At 37.8% G+C, this 25,892-nt stretch overlaps 2 protein-coding genes across 9 annotated transcripts in view; one reads left to right on the top strand and one right to left on the bottom strand.

Moving 5' to 3' along the window:
- Nucleotides 1–3,091, top strand: part of TEK (TEK receptor tyrosine kinase) — a 112,439-nt gene extending 109,348 nt beyond the window's left edge. For all 7 annotated transcript variants that reach the window (XM_021062688.2, XM_084983217.1, XM_021062678.2 and 4 more), the window contains 2 exons: nucleotides 1,244–1,343; nucleotides 2,078–3,091. In XM_021062688.2, coding sequence (XP_020918347.1) covers nucleotides 1,244–1,343; nucleotides 2,078–2,152 — 175 coding nt within the window. In that variant the 3' untranslated portion in view covers nucleotides 2,153–3,091. The remainder of the gene's footprint in view (nucleotides 1–1,243; nucleotides 1,344–2,077) is intronic.
- Nucleotides 3,092–4,102: 1,011 nt separating this feature from the next.
- Nucleotides 4,103–25,892, bottom strand: part of REXO6 (RNA exonuclease 6 (putative)) — a 43,357-nt gene continuing 21,567 nt past the window's right edge. The window contains exons 9-16 of one of the 2 annotated variants that reach the window (XM_005660054.4): nucleotides 24,384–24,530; nucleotides 22,866–22,979; nucleotides 13,545–13,618; nucleotides 13,255–13,374; nucleotides 11,677–11,792; nucleotides 9,232–9,370; nucleotides 6,879–6,999; nucleotides 4,103–4,704 (exon numbers count right to left, since the gene is read on the bottom strand). In XM_005660054.4, coding sequence (XP_005660111.3) covers nucleotides 4,622–4,704; nucleotides 6,879–6,999; nucleotides 9,232–9,370; nucleotides 11,677–11,792; nucleotides 13,255–13,374; nucleotides 13,545–13,618; nucleotides 22,866–22,979; nucleotides 24,384–24,530 — 914 coding nt within the window. In that variant the 3' untranslated portion in view covers nucleotides 4,103–4,621. The remainder of the gene's footprint in view (nucleotides 4,705–6,878; nucleotides 7,000–9,231; nucleotides 9,371–11,676; nucleotides 11,793–13,254; nucleotides 13,375–13,544; nucleotides 13,619–22,865; nucleotides 22,980–24,383; nucleotides 24,531–25,892) is intronic. The other variant, XM_005660055.4, reaches the window with a different exon arrangement.

Below are 25,892 nucleotides of genomic sequence, written 5' to 3'. Positions count from 1 at the left end.
GCAACACAAGCAGAAAAGAGCTGAAATAAATTCATGAAATTATCCTGGAGGAAATTGTATGAAACTTTAAGAATAACTTTGGGGATAGAGGTACAGAGCAGTTACACTAAGGAAAATAGATTTTTCTTCATAAAAATCTTGCTTCTATGAGGATTATTTTCCAAGAATAAGTGTTCTTCCCAGAGGAAGAAGGTGTATCTTCAACCATACTGCCCTTTCTAGAACTAGCTGATATTGTTGCTAACTGGCATGATCTGAAGAGTGCAATGATCCAGGCCAAGTAAGTCACTTATAGTCCAATCCAAGCCACTTCTAAGAGGGAAAGAGGGTGCCATTATGTTATAGTACAAGAGATGTATGTACCATATGGTAGAAGAGACCATCCTGGGGAAACTGGACATATTTGACCTACCTTTTGAGATTCATTCCATAGGGAATGGTATTTTCAGCCATTATAAAACTCCTGTTAAAGTACAGACAGTTCTAGACTCTCTAACACCTCAGAGAGGCTGCTGTGCACATAAGTCTCCCCGGAGGCCCTTGTTCAGCAGATAAAATCTTGAGCCCCACTCTGAGACATAATGATTCTGTAGGTCTATGGTGGGTCCCAGGAATCCACATCTTAATAATACAAGTCATTCCGGCCATGTTTGAGAAAGTACCACTTTAGATCAGCACTTCCTGAACCATGTTCACGGAACATCAAGATGTAAATGAATGATACAAGTGGAAAGAGTTATGCAGTCAGTTATGTTATGGAAGCTTCTATGCTAAGCTCAGTTAAGAAGGTTGTTTGTTTTTAATGGAATGACGTATTCAGATTTTACTATGCCGATAAGAAGGAAATGCAATAGGTGGCATTGTGCAAAATTATTTGAGCATGGAGCCATTTTTTAAAAAATGAAACCCTAGCATTTTAAGAGGTATGGTATTCTGAGGGATATGCGTCCCTAGACACATAACTCAGTTCTTTCTTGATGATCAGAATAGCTGAGACCAAGATCCCTTGGGAATGGCACCCAGAGTAGGTGCTAGATCTACTGGGAGAAGAAAGGAGACTTGGATGAGGAGGTGGGAGGCCTGATAGAAACTTCCTAGGAGTGTATCTTAGTCTTCTGCTGGCTAAGATGATGACCATGCATTGGGTGGCTACTTTCTCTTTATTCTATATACCCTATACCAGACCATGCCCAGGACTGAAGCACAGTCATAGAGTTAACCCTTCCACTCTTTATTTTCAAAGGTATGATCTTATGAGACAATGCTGGCGGGAGAAGCCTTATGAAAGGCCCTCATTTGCCCAGATCTTGGTGTCCTTGAACAGGATGTTAGAAGAACGAAAGGTGAGTATGGAGGCCAAAGCAGGGATTCTTTAAGTGGAATTTCTCATGTGTCCACTGTGGCTAAGTTACAATTTTGGAGGGCGTATTGATTTTTATATAAGGTATAGTCACATAGAGTACAACAACATATTGAACTGGCTTATTTGAGCTAGAAGGAATCTTAAATCTCATCGGTCATATAGCCTGGCCCTTTAATTTTATAGAAATTAAAATAAGAAAGAGATTTAAGAGAGGAGAAAGTGCCATGCCCAAAAGACAACAGAGTAGGGTCTAGAGGTTACTAAGGGGAGGGTCAGGAATTCTATAAAAAATTTCTAGAAAGTGGTTGACTATACAGATCTAGGCTAGGGACATAGATTTTGAAAGTCATCAAAACCTAGTTGGTAATTAAACCAGAGATGTGGATGAGATCAACAGTGGGGGGTGGTGAGGATGAGAAGCAGCCAGAGGAAGGGGCCATGGCGGATGCTGGGTACAGGACGGACCAATGTGAGACTTTGAGAAGGAGAAACCAGGGGAATGATAAAGTGAGAGCAAGCAATCTTACTTGTAGAAGAAAACTGTCAAACAGAGCAGAGAGACTGAGGACAGAATAACATCCCCCTGACATCTGTCTGGGTAAAAAAAAGCTAAGGAAACTAGTATTATTAAGTATTGCTGTAACTGCCCCCCCCCCACCCCAAGGAGGCAGGAGGGAGGCTGCCTGTGTCTCTGAACCACTCTTGTTCTTCCAGACCTACGTGAATACCACGCTTTATGAGAAGTTTACCTACGCAGGAATTGACTGTTCTGCTGAAGAAGCAGCCTAGGACAGCCCATCTTTTATCTATATATATTCTGTCTCCCTTTCACTGGCATGAGAGACCCGTGATACCTGGATGCCAAGCCAGCCAGCCTCTGCCCAGAGAGGTGACATAGAATATGGACATGTATATAGATTGCTGTCTGTCTGGGACTTTCTCCATAAGACCTCTGTGTGTGAATCTATAGTACACTCTGACTCTACTAGGACTGTATATACTGTTTTGAGTAAGAATGTGCTGGACTCAGAATGCCTGTTCGTGGTTTCATATGCAATAATATATTTTTCTAAAACATGGACTTTATAGGAAGGTGTGAGAGTACAATTAATGTAGTGCATAACTCATTGTTAGCCTGGATATTTTTGATATTTACCTATATAATGAAGGTAGAAGAAAATTTTGTTAAGAAACCTAATGCTGACCCTGACAGCACAGGTGAGAAAAGTAGGGGAAGTGAATGAGTTCTAACAGGACATGGATTTAAGTTACTTAAAAGTTCACCTAAGTGGTATCAAAGAGATTCTTCTCTCTCTAAACTTCTTCCCTCACCTGTAGAAGCCATCTCAATTTCATTTGGTAATCTGACATCTTTGTCATGTGTTTTCTGAGCCCACAAGTTGGTCCAGAATGCTAACACTGAAAAACAGACTTAAATCTCATTCCATAGAAGCCTTAGAGCTTATAGAGAAGTATAAGTTCCATAAATTAATAGGATTTAGTTTTAGTTTCTCTGATAACATTGATGTGTTTATTAAGAAATTAAAATGGGAATCGTGGAGTTATATTTTGGGAGACATGTGACATTTATCCTATCAAATTAACATCCCTACGTGTATTGCACATTGTAAAAAGTTTGTTTTCATCAGTTATGAGTTTACCATTTATATTGTAGGCACATGTTGCACTGAGATCATACAGTAAGTAAATAAATGTCTTGCCTACTCACTTTTGGTCCAGGAATGTGTCTCAGAGATATTGCCAAATGTCTGGGTTATACCTTCAAGAAAGTATCTTAAGCTCACAAGATGAGAAACATCTTCCAGAAATATTCTACTGTCTAACACGCTTTCTTGCATCACTGACATTAGGCTTAAGAATCCCTTTTAACTGTGTTGCAATGTTAATAGTTCAACATATTGCATAAAATTCCATATTCCTGCCGTCTGCTCAAATTTATGCATATCAGCAATGACCAGGAAACTGTATTTCTCCGAAACACTTTCTGTATATTAGTTCCTTTTTGCTTTTCATCCAGATGTTGTGATGATACTCCTGACAACTTCTGGTTTGCATGTACACAGAACTGAACACGGATGATCTGAAAATTTAGATTATGTATTCAAATTTTGCATGTTCTTTGGAATATACAACAACAGCTGCTTTTTCTATAATAGCTTAACCTTCTTGATTATATCTATTTAAAATAATTTAAACTTACATCATTATGAATTTCCTTCATGTCGAGTACAAGAGAGAGATGGCTGAAGAAGTCCTTGGGGTAGCAAGAAAAAGGTATTCAGTGATACTTAAGATTCACTTGTAAATTCAAAATACCAAGGCAACAAAACTTGAGGTGTGATTGCTGAGGACACATCACAACTGTCAGAAGGCCACCAATTTATTCCTGGCATGGAGACCACATGATAACTCATCTCTCTGACTCATCCATAATATGGTCAAAGAAACCTGTGTAGTTTTGTAGCATGTTAACAGCCTTAACATTAAAGATCACTTACTCAAAGGTCAATAGTTAAACCAAATCGTCATATTGTTTCCATAGGCCATTTCCACATTATCAACAAGCAATTAAGAAAGAAAGAACCAACCACTTAAAAGGAATTAGACAATTCTAGTATTGGAATTGGTAGATCCATAGAACAATGCCTTAAAAAAATTGGTGAGTTGTTGATATGAATCAAAGTAGCCATACATGCATAAAAAACACATCACACAATAGCCAAATGATCAAAAATTTTATGATAACACACTGAAAAGTTTACATTTACTTCCATATATTCTGTGAGGAAAATCCCTGCTTCTAAATAGGTTAGCTAAAGAAAACTGCTACAATTTTTTAGATAAAGATGTTTTTAACCCCAAGAAGTATAATGGTTCTAGGTATTTAGAGAGAAAAAGAAATTTAGGTAACTGGAGAAATGACTTTTTTTCCAAAGTCCTGGACCCATTACTTCAACTTTAAACCATCTTCCACTGTTATTCACATACTATCTACAAAGATGAGTCAAATTCCAAACAACCTAATTCCTTCTCATACCCCTTCCCAGCCATATTGTGGAAATTTAACCTTTAAAATGTATAAATAAACCTCAACAATGCTTTTCCTTCTCCTCTTCTCTTTGAAAGTAAAGTGTCAAGAAACCTCATGTAATTATAGACCAAACTCTACTGCCAGCAGTGGAGGCCAAGGAGTCACAGAAGCAATGTGGAGATTTAAGATATTCTTGGGTAAAATGATTACTTCTTTCCTTTCAGGTCATCTTTTACCTTCCAGAGGACAAGCTCCATGCAGGCAGTTGCATTTTCACTTGAATTGTGACCTCCAAAACATATAGAATAAAAATAACACATTAGACATAACTCTATCTGCATTGTTACCCAATGGATGGTCTCAAAATGAAGCTTCGAGTTTGTAACAAAATTAACACTGGTCACTTAACAAAATATCATTATTTTGTATCTAGAGCAATTCCTACTGGTTGCTTTAAAATGTTTTACATAATCTAGATGAACAATTACCTCCCTGTTCTACATAGCCTGTCCTCAGTCACATGGTCATTACGCTATGACTAGCTAGACTTGAATCTCTTTTTAAGGGAAATATAACAACAAAATGATGGAGTTCCCGTCGTGGCACAGCGGTTAACGAATCCGACTAGGAACCATGAGGTTGCGGGTTCGATCACTGCCCCTGCTCAGTGGGTTAACGATCTGGCGTTGCCGTGAGCTGTGGTGTAGGTTGCAGACACGGCTCGGATCCCGCATTGCTGTGGCTCTGGCATAGGCCAGTGGCTACAGCTCCGATTAGACCCCTAGCCTGGGAACCTCCATATGCCACGGGAGTGGCCCCCCCCCAAAAAAAATAGCAAAAAGACAAAAAAAAAAAAATGACAGGAGTTCCCTTTGTGGCTCAGTGGAAAAGAATCTGACTAGCATCTATGGGTATGCAGGTTTGATCCCTGGTCTCTCTCAGTGGGTTAAAGATCTGGTGTTGCCATAAGCTGTGGGTGTAGGTCGCAAACGCACCTCGGATCTGGCGTTGCTGTGGCTGTGGTGTAGGCCAGTGGCTACAGCTCTGATTCGACCCCTAGCCTAGGAACCTCCATATGCCACGGGTGCAAACAAACAAACAAAACAACAAAACCCAAAATGACAGATACCACTGAATAACAGAGATCTGACAAGAAGCCAGAAATAAGAGATGCTAGAAAAAGTACCTTTCTAGACAAAGAGTGACTTTAGATACAAGATGACATGGTTTTAAAAAGTAGATAAAATTTACCCAAAATATCAAGCCCACAGTTCTGGTGAAAAAAATAAATGATGTCTGAGATTAAGTGAGAAGGACCCACACTTCTAAAATGGTGTAATATTTTTGTTTCTTTCTGTCATTCTGAGAATTGTGGTATTATTTTTAGAAGACTTTGTTTTCTATAGGGTATTTTTGTTGTTAGGTGAAATATTTTTATGTCCGTGGTTAAAGATTTTCAGTAGAACACATTACAGATTTTATAATAGAGTTTTGTGGGAATTTGAGATATGATTTTTTTTAAAAAAAAGCAGGTGTTAAAAAAAAAAGATCCTCTGCAAGATGGATCTAATAGACAGGGAATCCAAGAATAAAGACCATATTGGTTAGTATCTAATAAACATAGAATGAAAAATAAAGACTGTAAGATAAAGTCTGTATTTTGTACAATAAATTGTACAATGATCTGAGGAACATCCAATATCTTAAATATCTGTAGAATATATAGCATTATAATATAATTTTAACATCATCTAAATTAATGTTCTATCTTGTGCGAAAGAGGGGTCTATGTGGACATGCACAAATGCATGGAGTAACTAACCTCCATTCCAAGCCAGGCTCTGCTAAACTGTGCGTTTAGCAATGCCACTAACAGGGTAGCTGGAGGCTGTGCTTGTTGTATCTGAGTAACTTGTTTAATGTTGGGTATTTTTCATCAGAAAAACCAAAAACAAAAAAGTTCTGAAAGCAATATCTACCAATCTAGGACAGAGCAAGTGCATGCATAATGAACCGACTGAATTTGAGTTATACTTCTTATAGCACACATACACTATTTACCCTGGGTGAGATAACTTTGGCCCAATCAATTAAAAAATCTCATTTATGTTTAGTGAAAATCACATATGAAAAGAAGTACACAGCAAAATTTAGGATGGAATTAGATCTCCACACCAACAAAGATTTCATGCATAAATTCAAAGGCCAGGCCACTTGCCAAACCATGATCTGGTCACCATTCTCAGTTTAATTGCTCTTTTGATGCCTCTGGAGCATCTAAAATGATACCAGGTCATAGGCATAAAACACATTTTACTTAAGCAAAAGTTTAGGATTCTTTACCCAGGAAAGAACCTACAGGGAAACATTTCAAAGAATAGATCTTTACCATGAACCTCATGATTTATTCAGTCAAGTCCGACTTAGGATCCTGATATTTATCATGAACAAGCAAGCTCTTACCATCATCCTGAATGATTCTCTGTAGGTAGTCAGCCACTAGACTCTTAAGGGATCTTTTGTGAGGCAAGCCTAGCCGATGTGGAAACATAACCGTCGTGTCCACAACTGAAGTATGAATTAACTGTCAAATGAAAGAGAAAAATTTTTTAGAACTTTGTTCCAAAGTAACTGTAGCAACAGTAACTGTGCTATAAAAACTGTTAATGCTACCTGCTCAACAAAAACAAGTAACACGAGCAGTTACAACAGGTCCGTCACTGAGAACTTATGTGGATTATCTCACTACAACTTGCAGGGTAATCTAATGTGGGCATTTTATTGTCCCTTTTTACAGTCAAGGAATGGAGGCTTCGAGGGGTTAAGAAAGTTGGCTAAGCTGAGTTAATAAAATGGAAGGAAATCTAATCTAGGCCACTGACTTTCAAGTCTATTTTCCTACCACCAGGGGCCAGCATGAGTTCAGACATATTCTAATAATTAGTTGGGGGTGGGGTGGGGGGTGATAAAGGGTGAGCAAGGCTCCTTCCGCATTGTGACTCAGCTGACAGGGACAAACTGCAAACCAGTACATGTCCCATTTCAGTGTCTCTGGGGAGGGAGCATGGACAAGGATTAGCCCCATCTAGGTCCACATCCCGTGTTTACACATGGAAAATGGTGAATACATTTTACTGGCATTTAAGTAAAGCGGGATATACAAGATGAGTACAGGGAAGAAGGGTCAACATAAATGAAAAGCCTATACAGTCAGACACCAGTTTGGATTCCTCATGAGAAGAGCTGAACTTACAAAAAGCATTGAAGAATAGCCTGAGGACAAGAGTAATTTAAAGACTGATGGAGAAGAGAGGGGGTGGAAATGCAATGTTTAGCACCTATTATGCCATGTCCATAAACACTTTATAAATTCTCACTTAACAGCCACCTCCTAGGTACTGGTTCCTGGCTGCAGAGTATTGAGCAAATGAAAGAAGGTGGTGATAGAAATAGATAAAAATAGACAAATTTGCAAGTATCTGGACAGGAGAAACAGATTGATCATGAGAAATAAAAAGTGAAATGGTTTGAAATTTTCTGGTCTGGGAGACAGATGAAATAGAATGGTTCCTGAGAAATGAGAGACAGGAAAGTCATGGTGAGAAATTGATTTTCAGAGGCAATGTCTGAGGTGACAGAAGGACATCCCTGTGAAGAGTTTTCTTACAGAAAACTTATGTCCCCAGCTCTCTTTGCCCACACTTTTGGAGGGCTCTGGGTGAAAGCACATTTCAGTCTCATCTGTCATATGCAGAGAAAACAGTGCTGTTTAAAACAACCATGGATTCCAGCTTTACAGAGGAAGAGGTGGACATTGACTTAGTAAAATCAAATGGCCTTACTTGTATTCTTACGCTAAAGAAGCAGCTCTTCTCTGCATGAAGGTAAGTCCTAGGGGTGGCTGAAGCAAATACTCAGGCAAGGTCCCCAGAGTCCTAGAGCTGTGCTGTGCAGTATGGTATCCACCAGCCACATGTGGCTATTTACATTTAAATTAAGTAAACAAAATGCAAAATCATCTTCTCAGTTACATTAGACACATTTTAAGTGCTTGATAGCCACATATAGCTAGTGTTTACCACACTGGTTAGTGAAAATATAGAATGGAAAGTTCTATTGTAGAGCACTGTTCTAGAACTGGAGTGACCACCAAACACTTTCTTCAAGTGCCAAATTATAAGTATTTAAGGCTTGCAGGAGACACCATCTCTATTATAAGTACTTGGCAATGCTGCTGTAGTGTGAAAGCAGCTATAGAAAATACATAAATGAATGGGTGTGGCAGCTCTGTTCTAATAAAAATGTCTGCAAAAAGAGGTAGATGACATGGGTCACAGTGTGTTGATTCCTGTTTTAGAATAGAGAGCAAAGAACAGACCATTTTAACCTGGAGTATGTTAAGTCTGTCATGCCAAGAAAAGTAAACATTCCATTTGATTTTAAACCTACCTATAAAGTCAACCTGACTTAATACAAAAAAGTATCTTCAAGTATGTGACTAAAATAACCTGTTAGATAAACTTAGTCTTACCATTTGAATATTAAAGACAATGATCAAAGGTAATGTCAGAACAAACAATGATGTTGGTTTTATCACAGTTGATGATGGACTTTCTGATCTAGATTAGCCAAATGACTTCAGCTATCTTACACTGCTTCTGGTTTACAACAGTTAGACAATGTCATCAGTACAGACAGCGATTGTCTTCTCTGTCTTGTTTAAAAGGGCAAATCAAGCATCAATAGTTACACAATGATAATGACTATCATAGTAACACATACGGTTTTGTAAAAATATGAATCTGTAACTCTTTACCTTAAGAGCATACAAACTGTGTTCAAAGCTATGTCCAATTAGTATAGTGTCAGCACTGAACAGGTTCAACAAGATGGCTTGGACATCACAGATTGAGGTTTTAGTGTTCTTCAAGTCATTTTCAACCACACCAGAAAACCTACTCCAATAAGACACACAACACATGGAAGTAACAAATGCAACTTAGATTTCATCAGTTAGAACACATTACTGACTCAATGTGATAAACATTCTACTGAACAGAACAAAGATCTTATTGTATCACTGTCAACTACCCTTTTACTAGGTTATATTGATATAGCCTAGTAAAATTATTCATTTGGATTAATCTAACACTGGGGGTAGGGGGACACTATCACAAGTTCACAAAGTTCCTTTGTGAACTCACATCTTTGTATAATTTGAGTTCTATCAATGACAATTTAGTTAAATGGCCTACCTCCCATTAAGGTAAACCTAGAGATGAAATGTGGGAAGCATGAAAAAGCAGAGTCTAGACAACCTGCTTTGACTCACTTACTATATTTATACTGTGACTCACCACATTTAATTTTCAAAAAGTTACTTAATCTTACAGTTTAAGTCTTCTCATCTATAAAGAGGGTTAATAACCAATCTTAATGGCTTATAAGGAGCCAATGAAAACACATGCATTCAGTGAAAATACATGCAGAAAACCGACTATCCTAGTAGTTTTTAATGAAGACATAATAAATAAATGTTCAGAAATGTGGCTACTGCTGTGCTTTACTGCAATTCAGGAGGAAAAGAGATAAAAATATTGCAAAGGTATTTTCAACTTAAATGATATGTTGATATTGTTGTCTCCTATAAGGAACAAAAGATACCTGGCCCCATCATCTGGCTTAGTTACAGAATGTGATGCATAATCAAATATTTGGAATAAGAGGATGGAATACTTGGGTTCATGTTAAAGCAGCTTTTAAAGAATGCAATGCAATGAATACTTATGATTTTTTTCTTTTAGGATTCAAAGGTTTTTTTAAAAAAATTTTAATGCAAGCCCTTCAGTACTCATTTTGCTGCTATAACAAAAGCATTTCCTGGCTTGTTTTAAAAAGGAAAGATTCCTTTAAACCTGTGGAAGAATCAGAATAAGAATATGATACCTTTAAATATAGTACAATTTTATTTGTCAATTACAGCTCAACGACTTTTTAAAAAAGAGTAATTAAAATAGATGGGGCTATTAGGATATGGCCAAAATGAGTAGGAAAAAAAAATGAGGTCAGGAGAGAAATTAGTAACAAAATGCATTTTCTGATAACAGCAACTTTTATTACAATTATGTATACAGTTATTTTTATGAACTGGGGAGGAATTTAGGTTATAAAATGACTCAGCAGAATTTTCTATAATTATTCTTAAAATGAATCATAACTTTTAATACTTGATCACCTTGCTTTACTGTGCTCCAGAATTATGGACATACATATATATTATGTTTTACATATATAGCATATTGATTATGTATTATGTATAGTATATATTATGTATAATATATAGTAATTAATGTATATTATGCATAATATATACTATAATATAAACTATGTACCATAGTATAAAATGCATATATTAGAGATGATATCAAGTCATTTGTTCATATATGCATATGTGTGTGTGTGTATATATATATATATATATATATAAAATATATACACACACACGCATTCCATTGTAGAATTCATCAAAGAAAATTGGATAAATACAATCATATCTGTAATTAACACTTTTAAATTTTCATTTCAGAATAAGATCAATGTCTTCTATTTTATATTTAAATAAACAAATACGTCATGTCATATGGCTTATATGCCTTTAAGAAATACAATTCAACTTATCAATGACATTATTGGGTGTTTCATGTGAGATTTTCAAAAATTAAAGTGTACCATTTCAAGTTAGCATTGAATTTGGATCAAAACTGTCATACTTTTAATAATATTAATAAAATAGAAATTGCACTAGACCATCCTGCTTTGGTATCCTGCATGCCATACCAAAGCTATGTATACTTAGTGACACATGCACAGGATTACAGAAGTTTTCATCTAATGGGAATAGGGCGGTATTTTAAAAAAGAGCTGTTAATGATTTTATAAGTAAATGAATGAATAAAATAATCTATTCAATAGTTTTGCCTGTCTTTCTAGCCTCCTACCTCTCACGCCAACATGTAAACATCATGAGGGCTAAGGCCTTTCTTTCTTACTTAGGGTTGTTGCCCAGGACCTAATATAGTGTCTGCATAATTTCAGCAAGGTGCTCAATAGAATATGAGTATTTTTGAATAAATGAATTGGTTAAAATAGTGTAACTCATGCTCTAAAGTTGACTCCAATAAAGGTACCTAGGCTAAAACTCACAAACTTCATGTTGAATGTTCCATAGCCTCTAAAACAAACCTCTCTGCATAATACATACCTAGTGTTATAGTCAATGATCTCTTCATCTGGTTTCACAAATGTGTCATAGACCACCTGGAGGCTGGAGTCTACCACTGTCACGTGAGTGAGTTCTAAACCTTTGGCTGTATAGCACTATAAAGACAGAGATATTAAATATACATACCATATTGAGTAAAGATATTTTAACAGATTTTTCTTAAAGGAATATCTCTAACTAGACTATACAATTTAAACATATCATTCAGTTTTACTAACAAAAGCCAGTGAGTGGAGCTGTAAAAGATGTTCCAGGCTTTAGTTTTTCTCTAATGTTAGTAATATTTCTGCTAATAAAAATAATTTTATTTTCTTGGCTTAGACTTTATAACTATTTATATTAGATATCAGTGCTATCCAAAAGAACCTTATATAAAGATAAAATGTTCTGTTTCTGTCCTGTCCAACACGGTAGCCACTAGCCACATGTAGACACTGAGTATCTGAAATATGGCTAGTAGGACTGAGGAATTGAATTTTTAACTTAATTTTATTAAATTTTTTATTGAGGTAGCATGAGTTTAAAAGTTTCACTGTACAATATTATATTTTGACTTCTATATACACTACAGTGTGCTTTACCACCAAAAATTTAGTTTTCCCATCACCATACAGTTAACCCCATTTACCCATTTTGCCTGCTCCCCCCTCTTCCCTCTAATAACCACTACTCTGTTCTCTATATCAATGTGTTTGTTTGTTGGTGGACACCATACTGGATGACACAGTTATAAACTTTGTTGAATAAAAAAAAATCCATACTATAGTTCTACAAACATGGCACCATAGAGGAAAACATGGCAATGATATTTGATTTCTAAGCCAGAAGCAGCTTTTGTTTCCAATTAAAGAGCTAAGCTTGAAAACTGAACACTTTCCTTCTAAATTTATTATAATCAAACTCTACAAATCTGCTTTCCAAATATGCCACAGTGAATAAAAAAATTTTATGTTTTGTTAAAGATGACTGTTCTCACAATGTTTGACACATACAGAGCACTTTTCCATATATTAGTGTATCTGATTCTCACCATCACTGTGCAGTTATTATTAACCTTATAATATACAGATTAGAGCATCCAGGAGGCTTTTCTGATAAGCAGTGGAGCTTCCCAGGTCTCATGATTCCAAGTTCTCTTTTTTCCCCTACTGTTTAATATTGATTCTCATATGAAAGAAGATAAATTCCTATAAATATTTTACTGTCTCTATAAATAGGAATTTAAAAAAAAGTATTTAAGCCTTTATGCTGATTTGGGGTACAACAGTAGTATTCATAACATTTCCCACTCATGTAAATTTTAGCAATGTGATGAGCAGGATGACCAGTGGTTATACATAAAGAAAATTAATAAATAATTGAAATAGGGTCACAGGCCAATTCCTGGCTCCATCATTAAGTGCAGGAACTCCACTAAGTCACTTAAGTCTTTTGAGCTTCAGGTGCTTCATCTGAAAATATGTGAGCAACAGTCCAGAGTTACTTGGGATTGAGTGAGAAAGCCTGGCAAAGTTCCTTACACACATAAAAATAAGGCAAAATATACAAGCAACATACCATCTGACAATTCACAGCAAATACCCTGTGATTTCCATCAGGGGGTGGGAATTTAACAAAAGTCTTCACAAAGCCCTCTAGGTTTTCTTTTTGGTCATGAACATGAAGCTGCAATGAACACTGTCAAATAAGTTACTGTGTGTTTTGGCAAGACAAATTAAGCTCATAAAATTTTATCAACTGAAAATAAGTGAATTAATGATATGAAAGGCTTATAGACACCCAAGGTCTGTGCTGGGGGTAGCAACTCCGGTTCTGAAACAAGCAGTGTTCTGGAAGACAAGCCCTACCTTGGCAACCTGACATCCAGGGGATCCAACGACACCTTCACAACAGCTGTACCATGTTTCTAAGCCACCAAGGACTGAAAACCACATAAAAAACAAAAATCAAAACAAGCAAGCTTGACAAGGTAGAGTAGCTAACTCCCAGAACATCTTACCCTCAAAGACCTTTAAGACCGTACCATGCAAATGTTCTAATATTTACAACTTTGCAGTTACTTTTCTAACTATTATGTAACCAACAGGAAAAACCCAACACCTAGAAACAGAGTTCTCAGGGGTTGCATTTTGAAGGTGAATTATAATTGCCAATATCCTGAACACCTTTCTCCCCTTCTTCTCCTCTCTCTCTCTCATCCTTTGTCCTCAGCTCCCCTCCTGGTATCATTTCCTTATCCTGCTTTGACTCTACCTCAGTCATCCTCTCAACATCTTCTCTTATTCCCTGATCTTTGTTGGAGTACCCTAGATGACTGGCTCCAACTACTACCACCTTCTCCTTTCTTGAATCTGAGTTGTTGATCTGACTCAAGAATGTTACCCAGGAAGATGAGATTAAGATGGCAGAATAGAAGGACTGGAGCTCAACTTCTCTCCTAAAAACAAAATGCACAACTAAAGACTGAGCACTCTTCACCCAAATGGACTGGAAACCTTAAAAAAGATATCCTATTCCAGAAGAAAAAGAGGAGGGGCAATTTTGTGATATAAACAACCCCATACCTGCTGGGTGGGAAACTCCACAGATTGGAAACTAACTGGTTCACAGAGACTCACCTACAGAGGTGAGAGTTCTGAGCCACACATCAAACTCTCACGTATGGGGATCTGGCATGGAGAAAGAGCCCCGGAGCATCTGGCATTGAAGGCCAGTGGGGCTTGTGTGCAGGAGCTCTACAGGACTGGGGGAAACGGAGACCCCATTCTTAAAAGGCGCACACAGACTTTCATGTACACTGGGTCCCAGGGCAAAGCAAAGTCTGCATGGGAATCCGGGTCAAACCTGACTGCAGTTCTTGGAGGACATCCTGGGAAAAAAGGGGTGAACATGGCTTGTTGTGAGGGAAGGACATTGAAAGCAAATCTCTCAGGAACATTCAGCAGCCCTGCCTTTCTCTGGAGGTGACCATTTTGGGAAAATCTGGCCCCACCCATCAGTCAGTGCTGAGAAGCCACAGGGCAAACAACAATCCAGGTGGGATCACAGCCCAGCCCCTCAGTAAACAGGCTACCTAAAGACCCCTCAGGCACACAGATGCCTCTAATCCCATCCAGAGACTAAGCCCCACCCACCAGAGGGATTAGAATCGGCTCCACCTACCAGGGGGCAGGCATAAGCCCCTCCTATCAGAAAGCCTACAGCAAGCCCCCCATACTGACTTCGGCCACAAGGGGGGCAGACATCAGAAGTAAGAGAGGCTACAACTCTATTATCTGTAAAAAGGTCACAACACCAAAAACCTACAAAAATAAAAAGACAGAGAACTATAACTCAGATGAGGGAGAAAGGAAAAACCCCAGAAAATCAGCTAAGCAAGGAGATTCTTAGCCTCCAGGAAAAAGACTTTAGATTGTTGATGCTGAAGATGACACAAGACATTGGAAATAAACTGGAGGAAAAGAGGGATAACTTACAGGAAACACTGAGCAAAGAGACACAAGATATAAAACTTAAACAAGAAGAGATGCAAAGTACAATAACTGAAATAAAAAAATTCACTAGAAGCAGCTAACAGCAGAATACAGGAGGCAGAAGAACAAATAAGCGAGGTGGAGGACAGATTAGTGGAAATTATGGATGCAGAACAGAAAAGAGAAAAAAGATTGAAAGCAAATGAAGAGATTCTCAGAGAACTCTGGGACAACGTCAAACACACCAACATCCATATTATAGGGGTGCCAGAAGGAGAAGAGAGAGAGAAGGGGACAGAAAAAATATTCCAAGAGATAATAACCAAAACCTTCCCTAACATGGGGAAGGAATCACTCACTCAAATCCAGGAAGCACAATGAGTACCATATAAAATAAACCCAAGGGGGAAACCCCAAGACACATTTTAATCAAACTGACCAAAATTAAAGACAAGAGAAAATCTTGAAAGCAGCTAGGGAAAAGAAACAAGTAACATACAAGGGAACCCCAATAAGGTTAGTGGCAGATTTTTCAACAGAAACTCTGCAGGCCAGAAGGGAGTGGCATGATATACTTAATGTGATGAAAGGAAAAAACCTCCAACCAGGATTATTCTACCCAGCAAGGCTCTCATTCAGATTTGAGGGAGAAATCACAACCTTCACAGATAAGCAAAAGCTGAGAGAATTCAGCAACACTAAACCAGCCTTACAACAAATACTAAAGGAACTTCTATAGGCAGAAAAGAACAAGAGAAGAAGAAAAAAGAGCAGCAAAAACAAATCCAAAGCAATAAATAAAACATACATATCAATAATTACCTTAAATGTTAATGGACTAAATGCCCCAACCAAAAGACACAGGCTGGCTGAATGGATGCAAAAACAAGACCCATATATATGCTGTCTTCAAGAGACCCACTTCACTTCTAGGGACACATACATATAGAAAGTGAGAGGATGGAAGAAAATATTTCATGCAAGTGGAGATCAAAAGAAAGCTGGAGTAGCAATACTCATATCAGACAAAATAGACTTTAAAATGAAGAATATTTTAAGGGACAAAGAAGGACATTACATAATGCTCAAAGGATCAATCCAAAAAGATGATATAACAATTTTAAATATCTACGCACCCAACACAGATTCACCACAATATATAAGGCAACTGATAACAATCTTAAAAGGAAAATTGACAATAACACAATCATAGTGGGGGACTTTAACACCCCACTTACAGCAATGGACAGATCAACCAGACAGAAAATCAATAAAGAAACACAGGCCCTGAATGATGCATTAAACCAGATGGACTTAATAGATATTTATAGGACATCCATCCAAAAGCAGCAGAATACACATTCTTCTCAAGTGCACATGGAACATTCTCTAAGATTGATCATATCCTGGGCTACAAATCCAACCTTGGTAACTTTAAGGAAATTGAAATCATATCAAGCATCTTTCTGACCACAACGCTATACGACTGGAAATCAACAACAAGAAAAAAACTGCAAAAAACACAAACATGTGGAGACTAAACAACATGCTACTAAACAGCCAGTGGATCACTGAAGAAATCAAAGAGGAAATTAAAAAATACCTGGCAGCAAATGACAACGAAGATACGACACTCCAAAACCTATGGGATGCAGCAATAGCCGTTCTAAGAGGAAAGTTTATAGCAGTACAAGCCCACCTCAGGAAACAAGAAAAAGCTCAAATAAACAAGCTAACTTTACATCTAAAGCAGCTCGAGAGAGAAGAACAAACAAGACCTAAAGTTAGTAGAAGGAAAGAAATCATAAAGATCAGAGCAGAAATCAATGAAATAGAAACAAAGAAAACCATAGAAAAGATCAATGAAATGAAAAGCTGGTTCTTTGAAAAGATCAACAAAATTGATAAACCCCTGGCCAGACTTATCAAGAAAAAATGAGAGAGGACTCAAATCAATAACATTAGAAATGAAAAAGGAGAAGTAACAACAGACAACATAGAAATACAAAGGATCATAAGAGACTATTATATGCAACTATATGCCAAGAAAATGGAAAACCTAGAAGAAATGGACAAATTCTTAGGAAAATACAATCTTTCAAGACTAATCCAAGATGAAATAGAAAAGAAGAATGGACCAATCACAAGAACTGAAATTGAAATTGTGATTAAAAAACATCCAACAAATAAAAGTCTAGGACCAGATGGCTTCACAGGCGAATTCTACCAAACATTTAGAGAAGAGCTGACACCTATCCTTCCGAAACTATTTCAAAAAATTGCTGAGGAAGGGATACTCCCAAACTCAGTCTAGGAGGCCACCATCACCCTGGTACCAAAACCAGACAAAGATGCCACAAAAAGAGAAAACGACAGGCCAATTTCACTGATGAACATCAATGCAAAAATCCTCAACAAAATACTAGCAAACCGCATCCAACAATACATTAAAAGGGTTGGACATCATGATCAAGTGGGATTTATCCCAGGGATGCAAGGGTTCTTCAATATCCACAAATCAATCAGTGTGATACACCACATTAACAAACTGAAGAATAAAAACCATATGATCCTCTCAACCGACGCGGAAAAAGCCTTTGACAAAACCCAACACCCATTTCTGATAAAAACCCTTCAGAAAGTGGGCATAATGGGAACCTACCTCAACATGATAAAGGCCATATATGACAAACCCACAGTGAACATCATTCTCAATGGTGAAAAGCTGAAAGAATTCCTGCTGAGATCAGGAACAAGACAAGGATGTCCACTCTCGCCACTACTCTTCAACATAGTTCTGGAAGTCCTAGCCACAGCAATCAGAGAAGTAAAGGAAATTAACAGAATCCAAATCGTAATGGAAGACATAAAACTATCACTATTTGCTGATGACATGATACTATACCTAGAGAATCCTAAAGACTCTACCAGAAAACTGGTAGAGCTCATCCATGAATTTGGCAAAGTCACAGGATACAAAATTAATACACAGAAATCAATGGCATTTCTATATACTAACAATGAAAGAGCAGAAAAAAATATTAGGGAAGCAATCCCATTTACCATCACATCCAAAAGAATAAAATACCTAGGAGTCAACCTACCTAAAGAGACAAAAGACCTGTACTCTGAAAACTATAAGCCACTGATGAAAGAAATCAAAGATGACACAAATAGATGGAAGGTCATACCATGCTCATGGATTGGAAGAGTTAATATTATCAAAATGACTATGCTACCTAAGACAATCTACAGATTCAATGCAATCCCTATCAAACTACCAAGGACATTTTCACAGAACTCCAACAAAATATTTTAAAGTTTGTTTGGAAGCACAAAAGACCCAGAATAGCCAAAGACATCCTGAAAAAGAAAAATGGAGCTGGAGGAATCAGGCTCCCCGACTTCAGACTATACTACAAAGCAACAATCATCAAAACCACAAGGTACTGGCACAAAGACAGAAATATAGATCAGTGGAACAGGATAGAAAGCCCAGAATTAAGCCCACGCACCTACAGCCAATTAATCTATGACAAAGGAGGCAAGAATATACAATGGAGAAAGGACAACCTGTTCAATAAGTGGTGCTGATAAAACTGGACAGCCACATATCAAAGAATGAAATTAGAACACTCCCTAACACCATACACAAAAATAAACTCCAAATGGATTAAAGACCTAGATATAAGTCCAGACACTATAAAACTCTTAGAGGAAAATATAGGCCAAACACTCTCTGACATAACCGACAGCAACATCTTCTCAGATCCCCCTCTCAGAGTATTGACAACAAAAACGAAAATAAACAAATGGGACCAAATCAAACTTAAAAGTTTCTGCCCAGCAAAGGAAACCCTAAACAACACAAAAAGACAACCCACAGAATGGGAGAAAATCTTTGCAAGTGAATCGATGGACAAGAGATTAATCTCCAAAATTTACAAACACCTTCTGCAGTTCCATACCAAAAAAAAAACCCAAACAACACCATCAAAAAATGGGCAGAAGATCTAAACAGACAGTTCTATAAGAAGACATACAGATGGCCAAGAAATGCATGAAAAGATGTTTAACCTCACTCATTATTAGAGAGATGCAAATCAAAACCACTATGAGGTACCACCTTACACCAGCCAGAATGGCCATCATCCAAAAGTCTACGCACAATAAGCACTGCAGAGGGTGTGGAGAAAAAGGAACCCTAGTACACTGTTGGTGGGATTGTAAAGTGGTGCAACCACTGTGGAAAGCAGTATGGAGATTCCTCGGAGAACTAAACATAGAACTACCATTTGACCCAGCAATCCCACTCCTTGGCACCTATCCAGAGAAAACCACAACTCGCAAAGACACATGTACTCCAATGTTCATTGCAGTACTATTTACAATAGCCAAGACATGGAAACAATCTAAATGTCCATCGACAGAGGAGTGGATCAAGAAGATGTGGTACATATACACAATGGAATATTACTCAGCCATTAAAAGAACGAAATACCAGAATTTTTTGCAACATGGATGGACCTAGAAACTATCATGCTAAATGAAGTCAGCCATACAATGAGACACCAACATCAAATGCTTTCACTGACATGTGGAATCTGAAAAAAGGATAGACGGAACTTCTTTGCAGAACAGATGCTGACTCACAGACATTGAAAAACTTATGGTCTCTGGAGGAGACAGTTTGGGGGGTGGGAGGATGTGCTTGGGCTGTGGGATGGAAATCCTCTGAAATCAGATTGTCATGATCATTATACAACTACAGATGTGAGAAATTCATTTGAGTAATTAAAAAAAAAAAAGAATGTTACCCAGTTACCAGTTACAGAGACTGAGACTATAACACAGATGACGTCCCCAGTCTTGGCTGGACCTTCAAAATCCCAACACCCTCTTCTTCCACATCCTTGGCCAGACACTTGTCACATTTTCACAGCAACAATCCCAAGCCTTCATCTCTCTTTTCTTTTTTCACTCCCATCTTCCATCTCATCTGTACACTTAACCACTCTAAGCCCTTCTTCCCTCTGCCCCAAGGTAATGTTCTCCCAAATGTTTCCTACAAATCTCTCTGCCTACAGTGGTTTCTGCATCAGTTCTCCTGTAAGATGTGGTTAGATTAATCTTCCACAAGTACATTTTCATTAGGTCACATTCCTCAAATGCTTTACCTGTGCATGACTAATCAAATGCAAATTTCTCAGGCTGGCACTGAAGGTTCTTGCTTGACCAACCTTATATTACACATCCAATCTTTGATTTTTTTGTTAGACAAATATGGGTGCATATTTTATTTTTAAATTTTTTATTGTTATTTCCTCAATACATTTTCTTTTTCTACAGTACAGCATGGTGACCCAGTTACATATATATCTATACATTTTTTTCTACCATCATCATGCTCCATCATAAGTGACTAGACATTGTTCTCAGTGCTGCAAAGCAGGATCCCATTGCTAATCTATTCCAAAAGCAATAGTTTGCATCTATTAGCCCCAAGCTCCCAATCCATCCCAATCCATCCCACTCCATCCCCCTCCGCCTTGGCAACCACAAGTCTATTCTCCAAGTCCATGATTTTCTTTTCTGTGGAAAGTTTCATTTGTGCCATATATTAGATTCCAGATATAAGGAAAGACCATCATTAATAAGTCCACAAATAACAAATGCTGGACAGGGTATGGAGAAAAGGGAACTCTCCTTCACTGTTGGTGGGAATGTAAGCTGGTACAACACTATGGAGAACAGTATGGAGGTACCTTAGAAAACTATACATAGAACTACCACATGGCCCAGCAATCCCACTCTTGGGCATATACTCGGACAAAACTTTCCTTAAAAAAGACACATGCACCTGCATGTCCATTGCAGCACTATTCACAATAGCTAATACATGGCAACAACCCAAATGTCCATTGACAGATGACTGGATTAGGAAGATGTGGTATATATGGGCACATCCAATCTTGACATCTAATGGCTTTACCTTACTTTCACTTGTGATGGGAAAGGGAAGTTGAGAACCAGCATTAACAGAGCATCTGTTATAAGCCAAGAACTGGACACAATAGCTCACTAAATGGCACATAGGGCTCATTCCATGAATATGGAAACAAAAGCTTAGAGAGCTTAAGAAACTTGCTCATGATCTCAGAGAAAGTAAGTGGTGAAACAGCCCCAAATCACAGGTCTGCTCCCTCCAAAGTCCCATTCTATTTGTTATGCTGTATGGTCTAGTTATTCCACACAATAGTTAGTCTGCTAGTCTTATTTTTCTTCAGTCTCTTCCTATTTTTCTTTTCTTTTGCAATTTACAGCTGCTCCTGCAAAATTAATCCCTTCATGCTTTAAACACTCAGGTAAAAGTTGTCCAATTTATGTATTTATTCTGTAATTCAATCATATCCATATCTTCTCTACTTCCTCTGCCCCTCTTTATTTTCTTCATAGCATTTATTACTATATCATTCATCTTTATGCCCACATCTATGTAAATAAGTCACATGTTCACTCATCTATCCAAGCAGATTTTGGCAGCCTGAATGTATTAGGTATCATGATAAGTGCTGGAGAGACACTGGGGAGAAAAATATGGATGATCCCTCCAAAAGGTTGCATTCTTTTGGAGGTGGCAGTTAAACTACTAAATCATTATGTAAGTTAGATGCTGTCAAAGCTCAGCTACAATAGAAGAGGGAGGAACTGTTTAGATCATGGGGTCAGGAGAGAACCTTGAGGTCATATTTAAGCAGACCCCTAATGGATGAGAAAGAATCAGCCAAGCGTAAAGGAGACAGAGCAGCAGGTAAGAAGGCTATCAGAAACGTGGCTAGTGTAGTATGAAGTTAACTATGGAAAGGCTACAAGACAGCTGGGGTGGGGAGAGGCCAAATTTGGCAGGGTCCACAAAGTAAGTGAAGAGTTTTAATTAAAGCAGGGAAGTGATATAAAAGGAAATCTGACTTTAAAATTATTCTAGGGGTGAGAAATAGGTTTGGGGGATGGAGAGAGGAAAAGGCAGAGTAGAAGCAGTGAGACTGGGAGGAGCTTCAGTAGTTTAGGGTGGTATGGCTCCGCTGGTGGCAGCATAGGAGCAGGGACAAGTTTGGGATATACTTTTGAGGTAGAACCATTGGGTGCACCAAAGGGAGACGATGATGGTGGTACCCAGGTATTTTGGTTTGAGTAGGAAAAAAAAAAAACCCATGTGAGTGGACTGTAAGGAATTTACTGTGCTGAAGAAGAAATCGGTGCTGGAGTGGGGTGGGGGTGAGGAAGCAAATGTTGTCATCCTCACTCAGTGCAGGGCAGGGGGCAAGATACTGAAGCTATCATCAAAGAAATTATTATGATGCTGGCCTGTATAAAGCAGGGAAGTCAGGAGGTAACTGACTGATCTGAAGTCTTAACAAGGCAGAAGGGTTTTCACAGACATACCTCTTAAGCCAGCGAGCTCCAAAAAAAAAAAAAAAAAAAAAAAAGTATTCGAGAAATAAAAAAAATAAACATAAAAATATATAATTAAAAAAAGTGATGAGGTTTGTAACGGAAATTTTTGAATCCACAGTTTCTCTTTCCTGGACTGTATTTAACAAATACACATTGAACTACTTATTTTATTCCACTCCTCTCTCAACTGCTTTGGTACTGGCTCATCAAATAAATGAAACAGAACTACCAGATACGTGCCTTTTTGACTCAACAATCGACCAAAGTGGTAGTTACATTCCTCTACGCTGCTGTGTTTGCCTTCCGGAGTCACACCATAGATTTTCCCACATCGACAGCACATCTTCTTAGAAGCTGAAACAGAACAGGAAGTAGAATTATTCCTGAACAGATAGGGGGAGGGGGGAATGAAGACCTGGATGCAGGGACTTGCCTTTGCATTCCTGATCCTGTTGCAAGCATGTACCTAGTGTGATCACCAAGTAACAGGAAAAAGAACACAATTAAGCAAAGAAGGACATGAAGGGGGCTGCTTTTGCATCAGGGCTGTCACTGCTTAATCAGGCATTCCCCAGCCTGCCACCAGAGTCAGACCAATGCCAGGTAACTGAAGCTTTAGCACTACAATTTGACAGCTGCCAACTTGATTAGTCACCTGCTCTAGTACATAGTAAATTCTGAATTAGAACCCATGTCTTTTTAGATATAGAGTGTTCTGTTGATTAAGCCGTTGGGATTATATCTGGGCTTTTCACTAGACCCATTTATGAATACTTGCTTTTTTATAAATAATCCTCAAACTGATTCTGAGGATGATAATGGTAACAACTCTCATTTGAGTGTCTGTTATGAGATTCTGAGGCAGGCATTGTGTCAATCACTTCATAAGCACTATTTTAACTGGTTCTCATAACAACCTGACGGGATAGCTACCATCGCCTCATTATTCAGAATGGGAAAATCTAGGCTGGAAGGAGTAAATGACTGATCCAGCATCTCAACCCAGATTTGCCTGATTTTCTCCCTCAGAGCTCATGTTCTTAACTGCTAAGTGTACTGCCTTCCAGTAGGAGCATTTAAAAAAAAGGTAAAGCAAATAGTGAAGATAATCCCCAGAAAGAACGTATAAAGATGCAAAAGATAAATATTTTCTAGTCCTTCTGTAAATATAGTTTAAACTCTGATGGATCTAAGATTTGACAGTTAAACACTCTCTTGCTTTCTGTCTCTTTTTTAGGGGGAGGAGATAAAGATATTAACCAACTATGCCCAGTATTTGGAGAAAATGCAAAATAATAAGACCAACTCTAAGTCTTTTTATAAGAATTCCTATTGAAAGGGGAAATATACAAAACATGGCATTGCCTATGTCTGTAACAGTGGTCAGAGTTGGAGCTCCAGAGTCAGATTCCCTGGGCTCAAATCCTGGCTCTACTGTCTATTTTCTGAGTGATCTTTGATAAATTATTTGACCTGTCTGAGCCTTAGTTTCCTCATGTGTGTACATGGAGGTGGTAACAGTACTTACCTGAAATAGGTGCTCACAAGATTTAATAAAATTGATGATGTTAAAAAAGCACTTAGATACTACAAATGAAATAGAAAGGGAAATCACATGAAATGCAGTAATGCTTTTATTTGTAGTCTAATTATGCTGGCCACAAATCTTGTTTCTGTTAGAAAATATTAGAACACTGGGCCTTCTAGGGCACCAGTCTTAGCACGTAGAAATGATCATTTTCAGTCCTATATACTTACGATCATTTACAAGTGTTGTTGTGCCTGGGTTTAAAAGAACACTTCCTGGTTTGTCAGGGTTAGGTTGGGGGTAGTTATTTTCATGTAACTGTTCTTCAGTTAGAAGGTAGTCTTTAAGATGTCTGTAAAGAATAATCCCGGTGAGCACTAAGAGAAAAAAAGAAAAGCTGTTCAATAACATTCAAATAGCATTTTTTCCTTTTTAAAGCAGTGGTAAAGTTAGTCTACTAACCCTAGATATGAAATGCTAGGATTGCGATCAACATTAAGTAAGACAGTATCCTAAAAGAATCCAAGTCTTCATATCCTTCAACAACAGCAACAAAAAAAATCAATATTATTCCCTGGACCACATGACATCTTGCGCTTTGAGTGAGAAAAGAGAAAGTAAGGATTCTATTGGAAATAGCTGGTAGGTACATAGTAAGCATGCCACAAACTGTTCTAAGGATGTTGGTTGTGGGTTTGATCCCTGGCCTTGCTTAATGGGTTAGGGATCCAGCATTGCTGTGAGCTGTGGTGTGGGTCACAGATGGGGCTCGTATCTGGCGTTGCTGTAGCCCTGGTGTAGGCTGGCGGCTACAGCTCTGATTAGACCCTTAGCCTGGGAACCTCCGTATGCTGCAGGTGTGGCCCTAAAAGGACAAAAAGACAAATAAATAAATAAAATGCAATAGAAAATGCAATAAAAATGCAATAAAAAATAAATTTGCTGTGCAGCAAAAATTGACCCAACACTATAAATCAACTATACTCTAATAAAAAATTTTAAAAAGTAGAAGCATTTTTTTTCAGTACTCTCTGGTGGCCCCCATAGGAAGAGAATCTGAAAAATAATAGATACATATATAACTGATTCACTTTGCTGTACATCTGAAGCTAATACAACATTGTAAATCAACAATACTCCAATAAAATTAAAGGAAAGAATAAACTTTACATTAATCCAGAATGATAAGAGAACTGACTTCATTTTAAAGATGAGGAAAATGAGGATCAGAAAAGTAAGTATCCCATGACCAAAGCTGCACAGCAGTTGATACAGAGACCCAAGACTTCTGGTTCCAAATATTGCTTAACAATGCTTAATACTCAGATAAGAATCATATAAAAGCTTACAAGCAGGGAACGATGGGAAGCGATGATTTTACAAGGGCAGAAGAGCTCAAGGTCAAGGATCATTTTCAACCTCAGCAACCCAGTCCCAGATCCCCTCATTCTAATGAAATTCTAAGAAAGTTTCTCTAATGTATTATTAAGAACTCTAGCAGAATTTTCTGGACACTCTTTAACAAATCCTTTTGTAAAAAGAAAGAATTTGTTATGAGAAGTATTAGGAGATTCCCAAAGCATTGCTACAATCATCCACCTTTATTCAAATACAACAAAATTCAAATAACTCCTCTTCTTTACCTTCTTTCTTGTTATAAATTCAGACTTTGAGGCTATTCCTAGACCTATGGAATCAGAATCTTCATTTTAAAACAAGATTTCCAGGTAATTCCAATG

The sequence above is a fragment of the Sus scrofa genome, chromosome 1, assembly GCF_054392235.1.
Source record: "Sus scrofa isolate SSC_HxYL_T2T_F1_AM1 chromosome 1, Sscrofa_HxYL_maternal_Yorkshire_Landrace_v2.0, whole genome shotgun sequence".
NCBI classification, from domain to species: Eukaryota; Metazoa; Chordata; class Mammalia; order Artiodactyla; family Suidae; genus Sus; species Sus scrofa.
Note: the sequence above shows the minus strand (reverse complement) of the source record. Positions and strands in the feature narration are given on the sequence as shown.